The sequence below is a fragment of the Callospermophilus lateralis genome, chromosome 3 (assembly GCF_048772815.1).
Source record: "Callospermophilus lateralis isolate mCalLat2 chromosome 3, mCalLat2.hap1, whole genome shotgun sequence".
Classification (NCBI taxonomy): Eukaryota; Metazoa; Chordata; class Mammalia; order Rodentia; family Sciuridae; genus Callospermophilus; species Callospermophilus lateralis.
Window position 1 is genome coordinate 178,153,930 of NC_135307.1, and position 17,059 is coordinate 178,170,988.

At 41.9% G+C, this 17,059-nt stretch overlaps 1 protein-coding gene across 2 annotated transcripts in view; it reads left to right on the forward strand.

Moving 5' to 3' along the window:
• Rpn2 (ribophorin II) overlaps positions 1-17,059 on the forward strand; it is a 58,145-nt gene that overhangs the window by 5,642 nt on the left and 35,444 nt on the right. For both annotated transcript variants that reach the window (XM_076851825.1, XM_076851827.1), the window contains exons 3-5: positions 9,954-10,049; positions 11,454-11,629; positions 16,290-16,365. In XM_076851825.1, coding sequence (XP_076707940.1) covers positions 9,954-10,049; positions 11,454-11,629; positions 16,290-16,365 — 348 coding nt within the window. The remainder of the gene's footprint in view (positions 1-9,953; positions 10,050-11,453; positions 11,630-16,289; positions 16,366-17,059) is intronic.

Sequence of the window (17,059 nt, forward strand, 5' to 3'; positions counted from 1 at the left end):
TCTGGTGAACAATCTGTTTCTAAGCTCATTCAGGTTGACAGAATCCAGTCCCTTATGGTTTTAAGTCTGAGGTCCTTACTTTCTTACTGGCTCAAGCCAATGGTTGCTCTCTACTCGTCAAAGCTACCCAAATTTCTTCTCATGGGGCCAGCAATAGTGTGTCTCTCTTGCCTCCATTTCTACCATCAGCCAGAGAAAACTGCTCTTAAAGGGCTCACCTGCTTAGGTCAGGCCCACTTGCATAATCTCTGAATTCTAAGGTCAACTGACTTGAGGTTTTTAAATACACCTGCAAAAATCCCTTCATAGTAGTTTCTAGATTTGTGTTTAAGTGAATAATTAGTGAATGGAAATCTTAGGGGTGGGTGAGCAACTTTTAGACTTCTGCCTTCCATATCTTATATTGGCATTGAAATGATTCTAAATCTCAGTGACAAAATTTGTTTTTTGTTTATACTCTATGGCCATCCTGGGTCACTTGAGGCTTCCCTTTACATTTCTTCAGTCTGGGATTTAGCTGACGGAGTAGCCTATCTGGAATATGTGCAGAAAGCAAATGGAGTATATGGTTCTGAAAACTTCTGCTCAGGCTGAGTATAGTGGCACACACCTGTAATCTCAGCATCTTGGGAGGCTGAGGCAGGAGTATTGCAAGTTCAAGGCCAGTGTCAGCAACTTAGTGAGACCCTGTTTCATATAAAATAAAATTAAAAGGGCTGGGGATGTGGATCAGTGGTAAAGCCCCTCAGTTCAATCTCTGGTACAAAAACAAAGAAAAGAAAAGAAAAACAACAACAAAACAAACTTCTTCGTAGAAGAGACACATTATATGTTACTTCTTTTCGTTTTTCTCATTTTGTTGTCTAATGCCAGTCACATAGTCCTGCGTGGATTCAGTAAGTCAGGGAGGTAGAGAGACAGTGCATTTTGGTGAGTAGAACTCATCCAACTAGCTCCTGGATCCTTTTGTCTCAGTGCTGTTCTACAAGCGAGCCTCTTTGTCTCTAGTCTAACAGTTCCTTTTCCGAGAAGAGTGGTAAGCACCCCGACACACTGGATGGGCAGTGTAGCCCATGTTAGTCTGAATTCATTCGTTGAGCAGTTGTTAACTGAGCGCTTGTGTTAGGCCCTGAGCATTTAGTGGTTTAGTCATAGTCACTACACTCAGGGAACTTATGGTAAGCTGGAAGTTAGAAAAGAGTAGCACTGAGCCAGGTGCAGTAGTACATACCTGTAGTCCTAGAGACTTGAGAGGCTGAGATGGAAAGATTGCAAGTTTGAGACCAGACTCAGCAACTTAGCAAGACTTTGTCTAAAAAAAAAAAAAAAAAAGGCTGGGGATGTAGCTCATCAGTAAACTGCAATCTGCCCCAGTACCCGCCTCTGACCCCTGCAAATAAATAAATAAAAGGCCTGTGATTTGGATGTGTTCTGCTTAAAGGTGGTGTGTTAAAGGCTCGGTCCTCATCCCATGGTGCTGTTGAGAGGTAGTGGGAACTATAAGAGGTGGGGCCTACTGGGAGGTTGTTAGTCCATTAGGGGTATGCCCTTGAAGAGGATTGTGGGACCCTGGTCCCTTTGCTTCTTTGGTCCTTTCCTTCTCTTGCTCCCTGGCCATACACATAGTGCCATTGCTCAAAGCAATGGGGCCAACTATTCATAGACTGAAAACTCTAAAACTATAAGCTAATATAAACCTTTTCTTTTTGTTAGTTGATTATGTCAGCTATTTTGCTACAGTAACAGAAAACTAATACGAATAGTAACTCCTTTATTTCAGCCTTTTATTATGGAAGTTTTCAAACATTCACAAAATTGCCATCTGCCAGCTTGAACAGTTATTCACATTTTGCCATTTTGATTACAATTACTTGTTTTCTCCTTTATTTTTGCTGGAATATTTTATTTATTTTTAAGATAGGGTCTTACATGCCTGTGATCCCAGCTACTTGGGATACTAAGGCAGAAGAATCACCTTGCGTGTTTGAGGCCAGCCTGGCACTAGGCCAGTAACTGGACTATTTTAAAGCAGATATTAGACAAATCATTTTACTTATATCTCTTCATGGGAACTTTTAACAATAATAGCAGTGTTTTTATTTTGTCCATCCATTTAAAAAATATATTTTTTAGTTGTAGATGGAGATAGTAACTTTATTTTATTTATTTACTTTTATGTGGTGCTAAGGATTGAACCCAGTGCCTCACATGCGCTAGGCAGGTGCTCCACCACTGAGCCACAACCCCAGCCCCTCTATCCATTATTAATAGTAGTTTTTTTTTTTAACGTCATTTAATTCTCAGTCTATGTTCATTTATCTCTAATTATCCCAAAATTGTCTTGAAGAGGTAGTTGGTTTAAGTCCGCATCTGAACAAGGTTCACACATTGTGTTTTGTTGATGTCTCCTAAGTCTCTTTTTACCTGTAATAGTTCCTGTTCCCTCTCTCCCCTCATACCACTTTTTTTCTCTTTTTTTATGATATACTAGTGATTGAACCCGGGGCCTCACCCATGCTAGGCTAGCATACCTACCACTGAGCTGTGTCCCCAGTTCTTTTTAAATTGCTCAGGCTGGTATCAAACTTTCAATCCTCCTGCCTCAGCCTCCCAAGTAGCTAGAATTATAAACATGAGCCACCTCGCCTGCCGCCCCATTCCATTTGTGGGAAAAGCTGGGTCACTTGTCTTGGAGAATTTTCCACATTCTGCCTTTGCATCATCATGTTTTTGAACATATTGCTCTATTCCTTGTACTCCTTTACCCTGATAGTTACCTCTTGAGGCTTAATTATATTCAGAGTCAGTTTTCTTGGCAAAAATATTTCAGAGGTGGTTCTGTGTATTTCTGTCAAGAGATACATGTCTGATTGTTTAACTCTTAGTGATAAAGTTGGATCAGTGGATCAAGGTGTCCAACTAATCTGTGTGCATACATAAACAGTGTATGGTAGAGACTGTCTTTTATAAAAACCCAGCCTGGCAGTTTCTGCCTTTTAGTTGGGGAGTTTTACTGTTTGGTTAAAATCTACTGTCTCAAAGTTTTCTATTTATCTATTTTTTCCCCTTCTTACCTCTCTTCTTTTAGATTAGGTATTTTTTAGTATTACAGTTTTTATCTTCTGTTGGTGTTTAGCTTTATTATAATATGCATCTTAATTTATCACAGTGTAATTTGAGTTAACTTTCTTTCAAGGATCACAGCTTTGTGCTGTCGTCCAGTGTCTTGACTTCATATATTTTGTCTTATTTTATAGTTACTTATGGTAGGAGGGGTAAATTCAATTCCTTTAATTCTGTTATGGCCAGAACTCTAGTAGTCCCTGTTGATCTCTTCCAGATCTACTTCAGTTGTATTCTTTTTTTTTTTTTAATATTTTTTTTAGTTATAGATGAACACAATGTCTTTATTTTGTTTAATTATTTTTATGTGGTGCTGAGGATCGAACACAGTGCCTCACATGTGCGAGGCAAGCGCTCTGCCATTGAGCCACAACCCAGTCCCAGTTGTATTCTTCTTAATGCTCAAAATGTCCCATCTTGGGCTGGGGATGTGGCTCAAGCAGTAACGTGCTCTCCTGGCATGCACGGGGCACTGGGTTCGATCCTCAGCACCACATAAAAATAAAATAAAGATGTTGGGTCCACCGAGAACTGCATTGCAGTTGACCTGGGATACTTATATGGTTAGGCCAGCTGTGCCCTTAGGGTTATCATCCAAACTGCTTGGCTTCAAGAGGTTGACTTGAAAACAGTCAGGTAACCCTTGCACCTTACCTAAAACCTTTAGAATTTTTGGTATCTCATCTGTAAGATGGACATAATGGTAGTACTCGGCTCACAGCTGTCATACGGAGGGTGGTTAGCATAGTGGTGGCATGTGGTAAATATGTAATATTTGCTCCTATTAGTAGTACTGCGTGTTAGTCACATTTTTGTCACTGAGACAAAATACCTGAGATAACTTAAAAGAGGAAAGATTTGTTTTGGCTCACAGCGTCAGAGGTTTTGGTCCATGGTTGATTGGCTCTCTTGATTTGGTGAGTTAGAACATTGTGGCTGGGAGCATGTGGTCTTGCTGAGCTACTTACCTCATTGTGGCTGGGGAGCAGAGAGAGAGGAAGGGGCTGGGGTCCCAATATCCCCTTCAAGAGCACAGAGGTCCAATTTCCTTCCACCAGGTCCCACTTTCTAAAGGTCCCATCACCTCCCAATAGTGCTACTGGTGGTGACCAAGTCTTGGCATGTGGCCTTTTGAGTACTTCTAAGATCCAAACTATGACATATGATTACATATGGTATCCACTGACTGACATCGTTCCCATGCCAGCACACACCTGAATTGTAAACTTTAGCCTAACAGAAATGAAGGCTCTCTAAATATGCATCCTAATCAGAAAACAAATGGGTTCATTGCATACTTCATTTTTTCAATCGCTTATGAAATGCACAGTGGTGATTGTGAGTAGAAGAGAGGGAGCTTGCATAGGTGGTTCCGTGCTATGAGAACTCCTTCTAGATGTGCATGCTACATAAATCTGTTGAGAGCAAACGTCTGTTATTGTTGCTGCACGTCATGGTGTTTGTCCTGTTGTTGCTTTTAGCTGAGCAGAACATCCCCTGCTATATGCACTGAGTTGGTTGTTCTCACAGAGGTGGGTCCTTAGGGGAAATTTTGGAATTTTGTCACAAGTTTCAGCAATAAACTGGAAGAAATGGGGTTTCATGGGAATAAAAGACGTAGCAGCTGTGTAAAATAAGAGCTGGTTTTAGAGCATCTTTCATTTTGATAGTTGAGTGCTGTATAAGTATATAAAACTTAAGCATATCAAAATGGTGATTTTTATAGATACTGTGTAGTTTTTCACAAGATTGAGAAAAATGGGAGTTGTTTTGTATTCATTTTAATAAAAATACGAAGTAAATGGGAAACATTGTGACAAAAAGTGATGGCAGTATACAGATGACTAAGTCAGGAAACATTAGACAGTACTCACAGGTTATTTATATAAAGCACTTTCCTATCTGTAAACTTAGCATAATATCTGCCTTATAGAGCATGGTGAAGATTAAATAATAAGTAATTATAAAGTAATTAGCATGGTGTCTGGCATGTGTTGGGTGCATATAAAAGTGTGTCAGGGCTGGGGTTGTTCTTGGTGGTAAAGAGTTTGCACAGTATGTGGGAGCCCCTGGGATCAATCCCCAGCACTGCAAAAGAAAAAGTTGTGTTTGTGGGCCAGACACTGAGATGGTTGCCGGGGGTGGCAGCACTTGAGGGGTGTGATCGCTTTGGAGCATTCTCAAAGTGTGTGCCCAGCACTGTGTGAGTGCAGAGAAGACAACAGAGCTTATCTAGTTAGAGCCAAGGGAGCAGAGGCACATTATAGTTTGTGGAAAGTACCATGGGAGCCCAGCAGAGGGAGCCCGCGCTCAAGCTATCGGCCATGGGGTGCCGCTTGCTGGGTCTTGCTGCACAGCTCCTTCAGTCAGGCAACAGATGTGTAGTGGGTTTCTGCTCTGCACTAGTGTGGTGCCATGCACTGGAGATTTAGTGTTGATCAAAAAAAGAGTCCCTGCGCCCTTGGAATGTAGATTCTAAAAGTGGAGATAGGCTGAAAGTGAGGCATGTGCTTTTATAAATACAGGACTTCTATAGGTGTAAAAGAGGAGACTTTGATCTAGTCACCAGGCTCTCCTAAGGAAATCTCAAGTTTAAATTCCACTGTATCTCACCCTAGGTGAGACCTCCCTGAAGGCAAGAATGTGTGCATATTATTTGCTGTGTATCCCTGGTGCCTAGCACAGCATGTGGGCATGTGGTAGGCACTCTAAGGGAAGGAGGGCATGACAGAAAGTGGGAGATAGCTGGGAGGGGAGAGAGCAAAGGGGCAGCAAGCTGAGGAAACCGCCTGAGCAAAGAGCCTCTGTGGGGAGGGGCAGGTTACCTTTGAGAGACTGGAAGGAGGCTTCGCGTCATTGGCGTCAGAGGGAGGAGTGGACCTAAGAGGTGGGCTGGAGCCAAGCCACTGGGCCTTTTTTGATCTTCCTCCAAAGAGCAGTTGATTTTAAATAGTTCATTGTATGATTTGCATTTTAGAAAAATTTCTCTCCTGCTTTGCAGAGGACAGACAGCAAGTGGCTGTGGGGCAAGATTGACTACAGAGGGGTTTAGAGGAAGACACCAGATTTTCAGCTTGCTGCATGGATGGAGGTTGGGCCATTCCATAAGACAGGAGCACTGAGGAAGAATTTGGTTTGTTTAGAAAAAAACATGAAATTGTCCTTCAATACCTTGAGCTTTAAGTGCCTTTGAGTCATGTACATGGCGGCTGAGTGAAGTCTAAGCTAGAGGTACAAACCTGAGAGTTGTCTGCATGGAGGTTCTGGATGAGATTGTGGGCATGAATGAAATTGCCTGGGGGGGAAAGAGAAGGCAGGATGAGAAGTAGGCTTGGGAGTTGAGACACCCCCATTTTTGGATGGGCCCACACAGAGCTTGAAACTCTGGAGGAGCTACTGGAGAAGTGAGAGAGAATGGGGTGAGGAGTGGGGACATGGGATCCTGGAAGCCCACAGAACTAACTTCAAAATGAGGAGGTCATTGATCCATCCAGGGTTGAGGGCATGAACCCTCAGAAATGTCCCTGGCTTTGACAGTTTGGATGGAGTGGCTTGATGGGGACAGAAACCATATTGGAATGTAGAGGTGAGGAAATGAAGACTTAGTGAGTACAGGTAACTCTAGAGAAGTGTGGCTTTGGGAAGAGAGAAGTTAGCAGTTGGTGGGGAGAGAAGGACTAGGGAAATTTTATTTTTATTAAGTCCCTAAAACTTCTTAGTATACCATATACTCATTGAGAGGGAGAAGTTTACCTGATGAGGTAAGGGACTTTCAGAGGGAGAGAGTGTCCTGAATAAAACCTGGAGGTTCTGCCGGGTATTTTCTCTGATTTAAGGAGGCTGATTAATGGGGTTGGGGGTGCATGGGGGGCAGATGAACTCTACATAGGGCAAGGGGAGGGAGGGGCATGAGGGTAGGACAGATGGTGGAATGCGATGGACCTCATTATCCTAAGTATATGTATGAAGACGCGAATGGTGTGACTCTGCTTTGTGTACCAAAGATATGAAAAATTGTGCTCTATATGTGTAATATGAATTGTAATGTCTTCTGCATCATATAACAAATTAAAAAAAAAAAAAAAAAACCTGGAGGCTCAAAAGTGCTGGCGGAACTGTTGGGACTGGGAGTGGGTGTCCAGGGCTGCTGGAGCGGAGGTATGGGGGGCCATGGTAAGCAGTGTGCATGGAAACAGTGGGTTCAGTGACCTGGTGTGGGGGCACTAGCCAGGGTGTTGCAAAGCACATCTGAGAGGAGACAGTAGCTGGGAACTGTTCCTGCTGTCTTCCCTGTAGGACTTGGTCCCTGATGAGGTTTAAGGAGTTGTCTGGAAGAAGAGTAGAGGAAAGCCTTGTGGTACTTTGCTCAGGAGGGTGCTGGGTCAGTTGGAGTATTAACAGGGCACAGAAAGCTGGAAATGGTGGGGCTGGGTTGTGGCTCAGTGTCAGGGCACTTGCCTAGCATGTGTGAGGTACCGGGTTCGATCTTCAACACCACATATAAATAAATAAAAAATAAAGGTACATCAACAACTAAAAAATATTTTAAAAAAGAAAGAGGAAAAAAAAAAAAAAAAGAAAGCCGGAAGTGAGTAGACAGGTGAGGGACATTTAGGGAATGATTCTCAGCTTTCCCTTGGGAAGGTAAGTCTCAGATTGGGGGACGGCTGAGTCAAAGCCACACATCCTCCAAAAGGGCTGGCTGAAGCCTCAGCTCCGGAGAGCTCACAGAGTCCAGAGCATATTTTTTGAGGTCTCCCCATTCCTGCTGTTCTTAAAACTGAGCTGTAAACATTGTGGGCTTTGGAGCCATTGAATACCATCACTATTTACCTTTGTTTATCTTTGTGACACATTAGAGTAGGCCTGAGCTAATTTTACCCAAGAACAGATCATTTTCCATGGGCTTTTGTGACAGGGCTTGTACAGCTCAGAGTCTGGAGCCAGAATGCCTGGATTTGAATTTGAGTTCCCTAGTAGAGAGTGAGAAAGACTGTGGGCAAGTTGCTTTGCCTCACTGATGCCTCATTTTTCTTGTCTGTAAATTTAGGGAGATAATAAGAATGCCTAATGCATAGGACTGTCAGGACTAAATGAGAAATGCACAGGAAGCATTTAGAAAACCAACACATTATGGAATTAGAGAGTTAGCCTGACTGTGGTCATCGCTGTGGGGTCTCCGGTTATCATTTCTTTGTAAAAGCACCAGAGGGCGACAGAGCATGTGTCTGGCTTACCCACATTCTACCAAAAGAACGCCTTGCTGGATACATCTGTTCTCTTCTTTAGAAACCTAATTATATTTATATTTTGTTTCTTCCCTTCCTCCATCAGACTTCTTTCAAACTTCTGATTGAAACTAATTTGTTTTGAGACTCCTACTTAAATTTTATTCATAAAATTTTTGAAAAGCATTTTGGTTCAAGTACATATGCATGCACTGAAACTTCACATATGTAGAATGGCTATTGGGGAAAAGCAAGGAGCCCTTGCACAGCCCACCCTACCCTGTTCCGCGTGCTATTCTTCAGAAGCAGTCGCTTCTAACTGGTTTATTGCAGTGTGATTTTGAATATCTGGATTTTATATACTTTGACCAAAACGTTTAGCAGTGTAATTATTAAATAATCTCTCTTGGAATTCAGTGGAGGAGAAGTTGCCAGGGTTTTGTTATGTGCTGCCTCTGTGCCAGTCACTGTGATGGGCAGTTAGTGCTACCAGGAAACTAGCTGGAAGGGGAGAGAGGTAGGAGCATGGTGAGTGCTTTTGGGATCACTGGAGAGAGAGGTACCTCCTCTCCTGGCAGGAGCATCAGTGAAGACTTTGTGGAGAAGGTCCATTTGAGCAGAGATGAAGGTGGTTTGGCAGGGTAAGGGAAAGGTACTCCTGGCAATGGCAAGACCAAAATGTCAAGCGCAGGAGCATGGCACACCTGGGGCTGCAGAAGACGGGAGGATAAAATTTGGAGTTGGAGGTGGGGTGTGGCAGAGAGTGAGGGTACTGCATGCTGCGTCAAAAAATCTGGATCTCGTCTGAGAATAATGGGGAACCACTGAAGGATTTTAGTAGCAAAGCAACATGGATATGTTTGTATTTTGTTAAGATCAGTCTCAAAGCAGTGTGCAGAGTGGATCGCATAGCTTGAGACTCTAGGAAAGGATTGTGGCAGTCTAGGTGAGAAATGGCAACAACTTGCCTCAAGGGAATAACAGAAGCCCTGGGGTGGGATTGGGGTGAGAAATGAAAAGGAGGTAGGCTTGACAGCCTTGGAGGGAAGGGAGAAGTCAAAGCAGAGCCCCTGATTTCTGGTTTGGCCAGTTGATGGGTGGTGACACCTACACATGGGCCACAAGTCCAGGGAATAAAGAGGGTTTTAAGGTCATTTCCGATTTGTGGAATCTTATTTGGCTTTGAAGACATCTCAGGGGAGACCTCAGTGCAGCTGGAATCAGGGGAGACTGTTGCTTACCAGCTTGGTCACCTTTTGCAGGTTATTTATCAACTCCAAGCCCAGGTTTCTTATTCGGATGATGATCCTATCTATGAAGGGGCCTATGATCATTGATAGGAGCCTCATCTTTGGCTTCTCCTTCCTTTGGGGTTCAGAAGGACGAGTATGTCTTCAGACTTGTTGCTTTTTGTGTGAATCAGGCTGTTTGGGGTAATGTAGAGTCTTATGGAAAACAAGTATTTAAGAAACTACATTGTGTGTAGCCCATTACTGCAAGCCACCGTAGATAGCTTAGAATTTTATTTATCATTGCAAAACACCTTTGCTTTTCTGGTCACTGCATGTCACCCACTTAACATTGATTTTCTCCCTTATTTAGAAAGCATGCACCTTCATCAAATCTAACCTTGATCCCAGCAACGTGGATTCCCTCTTCTATGCTGCCCAGGCCAGCCAGGCCCTCCCAGGGTGTGAGGTGAGTCCAGATTTTCTTAAACCGACATTTGCTTTAAACTGTAAATCACATTTTTAAAGGGGAGGGTCATGTCAGATTATTATTTTGTGTATGATTGTGTGTGGTGCTGGGGATTAAATCCAGGGTTCATGCATACTAAGCAAGTACCCTACCACTGAGCTAATGCCCTAGTTCCCTGAATTCATTCATATTCTCTCTCTCTCTCTCTCTCTCTCTCTCTCTCTGTCTCTGTCTCTTTGGTACTAGGGATTGAATCCACCCTAGCCCTTTTCATTTTTTTATTTTGAGACAGGTCTCACTAAGTTGCCCAGGTTGGCCTTGAATTGTGGCCTCCTAAATAGCTGGGATTACTTATGTGTACCACTGTGCTAATTTATTGTGTTTTTTTGTAAACAATGAGACTCTAGTGGTGTGAAAGCAATTCTTTCTATGATCATTTTTAAAAGATAGTATAGTTTGTTTATTTTTCCCCTGAGTTTTCACTTTTCGTGGGTTTTAAATGAAGTTTTTCCTGCAGTTGTTGCCTTTCTTCTGTTTTGTTGTTGTTTGTTTGTTTTTTGTTTTTTTGGGGGGGTACCAGGGATTGAACTCGAGGGCACTTGACCACTGAGCCACATCTCCAACCTAGGGTCTCGCTGAGTTGCTTAGTGCCTCGCCTTTGCTAAGACTGGCTTTAAACTTATGATCCTCTTTCTCGGCCTCCTGTGCTGCTGGGATTCCAGGCATGTGCCACTGTGCCCAGCATTATTATTTTATTTTATTTTTTTTTATTTACATGTGGTGCTGAGAGTTGAACACAGTGCCTCACACATGCCAGGCAAGTGCTCTACCACTGAGCCACAACCCCAACCCCTGTTGCCTCTCTTCTGGGAGGCTTTGAGTTTTTCTTTCCATTTCCCTTTAACATTTAAAAATGTTTGAAGAGGCTGGGTGTGATGGTGTACGCCTGTAATCCCAGAAACTTGGAAGGCTGAGGCAGGAGGATTGCAAGTTTGAGGCCAGCCTCAGCAACTTAATGAGACCCTGCCTCAAAATGGGGATGTGGCTCAGTGGTAAGCACCCTGGTTCAATCCCCTGTACCAAAAAGGAGAGAAGGAAGGAAAGAAAGAAGGGATGTTGTTCAGTGGTAAAAATGCCCGAGTTCAATTCCCAGTTAAAAAAAAAAAATCACCGTGTATCCCCAGATATCTGGATCATTTTACTAAATGTAGTTTACTGAACTACGGAAGTAAACAAGACCACAGTAACTTGTCAGCCTCTTTTGGAAGGGGTTGTGCTGAGGGTTTAACAAGAATTCTGACATCTGGGGACTAGGGGTGGTGAGTATGTGCAAAATGGTTGTGACTGGCAGTTGCCAAAAACTCAGAACCTGTTCTAAACCTCTGAGTCTGCTGTCTTTCCTAGATCTCTGTTTCAAATGAGACCAAAGATATGCTCCTGGCAGCTGTCAGTGAAGACTCATCTGTTGCCCAGATCTACCACGCAGTCGCAGCCCTCAGCGGCTTGGGCCTTCCCTTGGCATCCCAGGAAGCACTTGGGGCCCTCACTGCTCGCCTAGGCAAGGAAGAGACTGTGCTGGCGTGAGTTGTCAATTTAAGCCTTCTCAGGCCTCCTATCCCAAGATGGCTCATTCTTGGTTCATCAGATATTTCCTGGGCACCTATTCTAAGCCACATGTTCTGCTACACATGTCAGACACAACCACTGAATTAGGCAGTAAGGTCCCTGTCCTTGGTGGAGCTAACAAAGACATGGCCTTCTGCATGCTGCTCAGGTAGAAGACAAGTACAGAGCCAGAGCATAAACCCACTACTACACAGAGACACCATCTTCTTTTTAGGTTAGAGGGTAGAAACTTAGAGTGAGTCCAGTGAGCTCAGAAATTTCTTGGGGTTTGACCAGGGCACAGTGAGATATTGGCAATGGGAGCTCTGTGAAAAAGTGGGGCTTATGGTATCCTTAGAAGTTGTGAGAGATGGCATCTGGAGGGGAGAGTATAGAATATTCTAGGAATTAGGACCCTGCTGCTTACTCTGCAAGAGGCAAAAGTGAAGGAGAAGCCCCTCAGGAAAAGTACTTGGAGCAATTCTCATGTTTATTAAAATGGTATCTGGCCACTGACTTCAGGATATTTGTTAAATTTAAAAGTAATGAGGTGTAACTTTTTTCTTAGACTAAACAAGTCATTTAAAATGATTTTTCAGGGCTGAGGTTGTGGCTCTGTGGTAGAGCACTTGCCTCGCATGAGTGAGGCACTGGGTTTGATCTTCAGCACCAAATTAAAAAAGATATTGTGTCCATCTACAATTAAGAGAATATTTTAAAAAAACAATTTTTCATTTTCTATGTGTCCCATTTAATGGCAACCCATAAAGAGGGTATGGAGCTGGGGTTGTGGCTTAGTGGTAGAGCGCTCGTCTAGCACGTGTGAGGCCCTGGGTTCGATCCTCAGCACCACATATAAATAAATAAAGGTATTGTGTCAACTACAACTAAAAAAAAAAAAAAAGAGGGTATGGAGTGCCTGTTAATTGTATAGCAAGAGGTTGGTGACACTGATTCTCACTTTCAGGACAGTGAGATCATTTCCCAGGGCTTTGGTCAACAATCAGATTGTCTCTGAACTTGCAGCTTTGTTAAGGACAGAGTTGGCAGTATTTGGGTATTCTTTGTCACTCCCCCACCCTACTCACATTCACATGGTTGGCACTCAGTGACTTCAGGGCTGATACTTTCCTGGGCTAATGTTTCATACACACTTTGCCAGGTGCTTGGCCCTGTGGTCCTTTGATTTCAGGCCATACATTTTTATTGCTGTTCATAATCCCTTTTGATAGAATGCTCCCCTAGTTACTACCATCTCATGTCATGTCGTCACTGTTAGTCCCTTACTCTGATGCCACTACTTTCTACCCAAAAAACCCCTCATTTCCTCTAAGCAAAAAGGGAAATCTCCTTCCTCAAAAACCCTAGAATAAGAAGTAGTACAAAGGAGTCAGGCAGATGTGCATTTGAACACCAGCTGTGTTCCTTCTTTGCTGTGTGATTTTGGGCAAGTTACTAAGTTCTATTGAGCCTCACCTGTAAAAGAAGACCAGAAATCTTTACATCACAGAGCAGAAGCAGATGTTAGGATCAAATGAGATGATGGGCGTGGAGAGCCTAGCCCAGTGTCTGCTCTTGGTGGCATGCAGGAAGCAGAGTTCCTTCCCTAGAGCATTTCCTCATTAGGGAGCTGGCTACTTCCTTGGTTGTATTATAACTGTTTCTATATTAGGTCTTAGCCTTCTTTATTTGCAGTACTCATGGAGCCTGGCATGTTGAATGTGCCTAACAAAGGATTAATAAAGGTGAAACTACTCTATAAGAAAGCTTATAGGAAGACAGAACACATGTTTTGGATCAAATAGAACTTTTCAAATCCAGACTCTTCTACTCTATACCTCTGTTACCACAAGTGGGCTGCTTAACGCCTCTAAACCTAAACCTCAGTTCTTTCACAAGTAAAACCCACAGAATTTTATCTACTTCATGGAATTATTATGTCGATCAAACTGGTAGGATCCTTTTATATTGTTATTGCTTATTTGCCCCATTTAGGGAAATATGATATGCATTAGAACTGTTTGGGCCCTCTATATTTAAGTGAAGTTATCCTAGGAAGTGTATGTTCATAAGCCTGACCTGAAAGAGAAAATATTTATGGGTTTAAATGAGCCTGACCTGAAAGAGAAAATATTTATGGGTTTAAATGAGCCATCTGAAAAGATGTCTCTTAAAAACCAATTTCTCTGAGTCATCTGCTTTATATTAGCAAAACAGAATCTGCTTTGAATCTGTTTGAATATAGTACTCTAGAGAGAAAGAAATCACTGGCTGGGGAATAAGTAATTAAAGCCTGTGACAAAACTTTTCTGAAGCTAAATGGATTAATTTCATTTTAAATTTCCAAGGTTGTTACCAGCATGGCAGTCAGTCATTCCAAAGAAGAGAAAAATGCTGTCTTAATTGATAAATTCTTTCTAGGCTATCTTAGCAGTCTTTTCTGAGCTCAGCATTTATATAGGCAGATGTGGGATTTTTTTATCTTGTTCAGAAATTCAGGTTTCATTTTCCCAAGTGCATTATAACAACAAGTATCCCATAGGAGTCATTGAAAGCTCGTGGGGCTTCTCTCTGTGAATTGTGACTCCTGTTTTCCAACTTGTCATCCTAATGGAATTAGTTTTCAATAGAGGAAATCTAAATTGCTATGATCTGGACATAAGTAGACAGATTCCCACTGTACATTTCCTGACATGCTGACTTGATAAGTGGTGGTTTGCAGGAGGATCTGTCATCTCAGGAATTAGGGCTGGAGCTGTCTGACCACCAGGGGGCCTCAGCTTTCCTCTTTTGACCCTGAGAAGTACCATTTATATTTTCCAAGCTATTTGCATCAAGAGAATATAATGAAAAATCATGTATATACACCTGTAACCTTCCACCTAAAAGGGTTTATCTTCCAGGAATACACTCATAATTAGGCTAAAATATATGAATAAGCCATAAAAATGAGTGAAGCACTGATACATACTACAACATGGATGAATCTCAAAAACATGCTGAGTCAAAGACTTCAGACATTAAAGATCACATATTTGTATGATATAATTTGTCTGACATACCCAGGATAGATAAATCCATAGAGACAACTTAGCTGGAGGGTTCCAGAGACTGGGAGAAGGCAGAATGGGAGACTGATTAATGGGTATAGGATTTTATTTTGGACAGATAGAAATGTTTTGGATCTAGACAGAGGTAGTAGTTATACAAGATTGTGAATGTTGCAAGTGCCACTGAATTATTCACTTTAAAAATGGTTAATTTTGTTTATGAATTTCACCTCCATAAATTTTGAAAAATTTATTTGTGAATAAAGATTATCAGTTATAGTATTATAAGATCTAGTTTAAAAAATATCTATCAAGCCAGACATGGTTGTGCATGCCTGTAATCCCAGCAGGTCAGGAGGCTTAGGCAGGAGGATTGCAAGTTCAAAGCCAGCCTCAGTAACTTAGTGAGGTCCTAAGTAACTTAGCGAGACCCTGTTTCAAAAGAAAACATTAAAAAAGGCTGGGGAAGCGTCTTAGAGGTTAAGCACACCTGGCTCAGTGGTTAAGTGCCTCTGGGTGCAAATCCTGGTACCAAAACAAAAAACTATCAATTGGAAATTAAGTGAGGAAATTGTGGTACATTTAGGCAGTCTAACACTGTGTCAGCTTCTCGTATCTATGACCAAAATACCTGACAATAACCGCTTAGAGGAGGAAAGATGATTTGGGCTCACAGTTTCAGAGGTTCAGTCCACGGTCAACTGCTCCATTGCTCTGGTCCTGAGGTGAGATAGATGGGAGAGTGTGGTCATGATGGAAGGGTGTGGCAGAGGAAAACTGCATAGCTCATGACAGGTGGAAAGCAGAAAGAGAGCGCAGAAGGAGCCAGGGACAAAATCTATGATCCCAAGACATCCTTCCAGTGACCTACTTCCTCCATGTCCCGCCAGCCTACAGCTACCTCCCAGTAATCCACTGATGGGGTTGCCTGCCTCATAATCTTATAATTTCACCTCCTACATTGATATGTGAGCTTTTGGGATGGGGAGAATGCCTCATATCCAAACTATAATTGTTAGTAATAATGAAGTACATTTATATGTATTCATACGGAACCGTATATACATAGATTATTAAGTTAAAACTAAATTGGAGACTAGTTATCTTTTAAGGGTAGCTATTATAGAAATTTTAACTTTTTTTAGTAATGTTTATTTGAATTTTGGACAAATAATGTTCTTTTATAGTAAAAATAAATGGTAGAAAAAGAAAATAAGATTAAAATTGGTTTAGGAACAGATCTTTGCTCTTATTTAATGCTTGAAGGATTAGTGGCATTTAGGTCTCCCAGCAGCACAAATGTTAACCATTTAGCACATATTTCCTGAATTATTGTATCTTTAGGTTGCATTATTCTTGTTTCAGAATAGTTGACCCAGATTCTATTCAACAGTGTCACATGTAGATTCCACATTATCGCTTTGTCTTCGAGTAAGAAAAGTTAAAAAATTAACAGACAGCCAGTTTGGGCCATGTATACATTTGGAATGCCAAATACACCTTGGTTGATTCGAGTGCTAGTCTCCCTAAGAGGATATCCCTTATAAAGTTAACTAATTTCAGTGTTCTACTGTTTCCCTTCCAGAACAATCCAGGCTCTGCAGACAGCATCCCATCTGTCCCAGCAAGCCGACCTGAGGAACATTGTGGAGGAGATTGAGGTCAGAACTGTTTTGCCAAATAGGTCTCCCAGCTCCAATCTTTGACACCTTTTAGGAAAAGAATCTTGCACATAGACATGCCCGATTTTTTATACCCACTTATATTTTAAATCCATAGCATGCTTATGTTATTTGTGTTTGAGCAATAATATGTCCGAGGGAATATTTGTTAGGCTGATATAGTTACATCATAAAATAGGTAACATTGTTTTTCCAGCCTTTTGTAGAGGTAATCTAATTTCCCAGGTTTTTGGAGCCCAACAAACGTAAAATTCAAATGCTTTTTTCCTACCACTTACCACTTTTTAATCCATGGCAAGTTCTTTAATGGCTCTGAGCTTCAATTTCTATATTTGGTTGTTGCAAGAACAAGTGAGGTTCTAAAGAGCCTCATACAGGCCAGGCACATCTGTAATCCCAGCTGTTTGAGAGGCAGAGATAGGAGGACTATAATTTCGAGGCTGGCCTGGCAACTTATCGGGTATCAAAATTTTAAAAAATAAAAATAAAAAGTGTTGGGAATATAGCTTAGTGCTAGAGTAGCCCTGGGTTCAATTCCCAATATTGCAAAAAAAGATAAAATAAAAAAAAGCCTAGTACCTAATAGGTGCTCAGTAAATGACCACTGTGGTTTTTATTATTCTATGCTTTGCTAAGAATGTCTTACTCAGGCCGGGGCTGTGGCTCAGTGGTA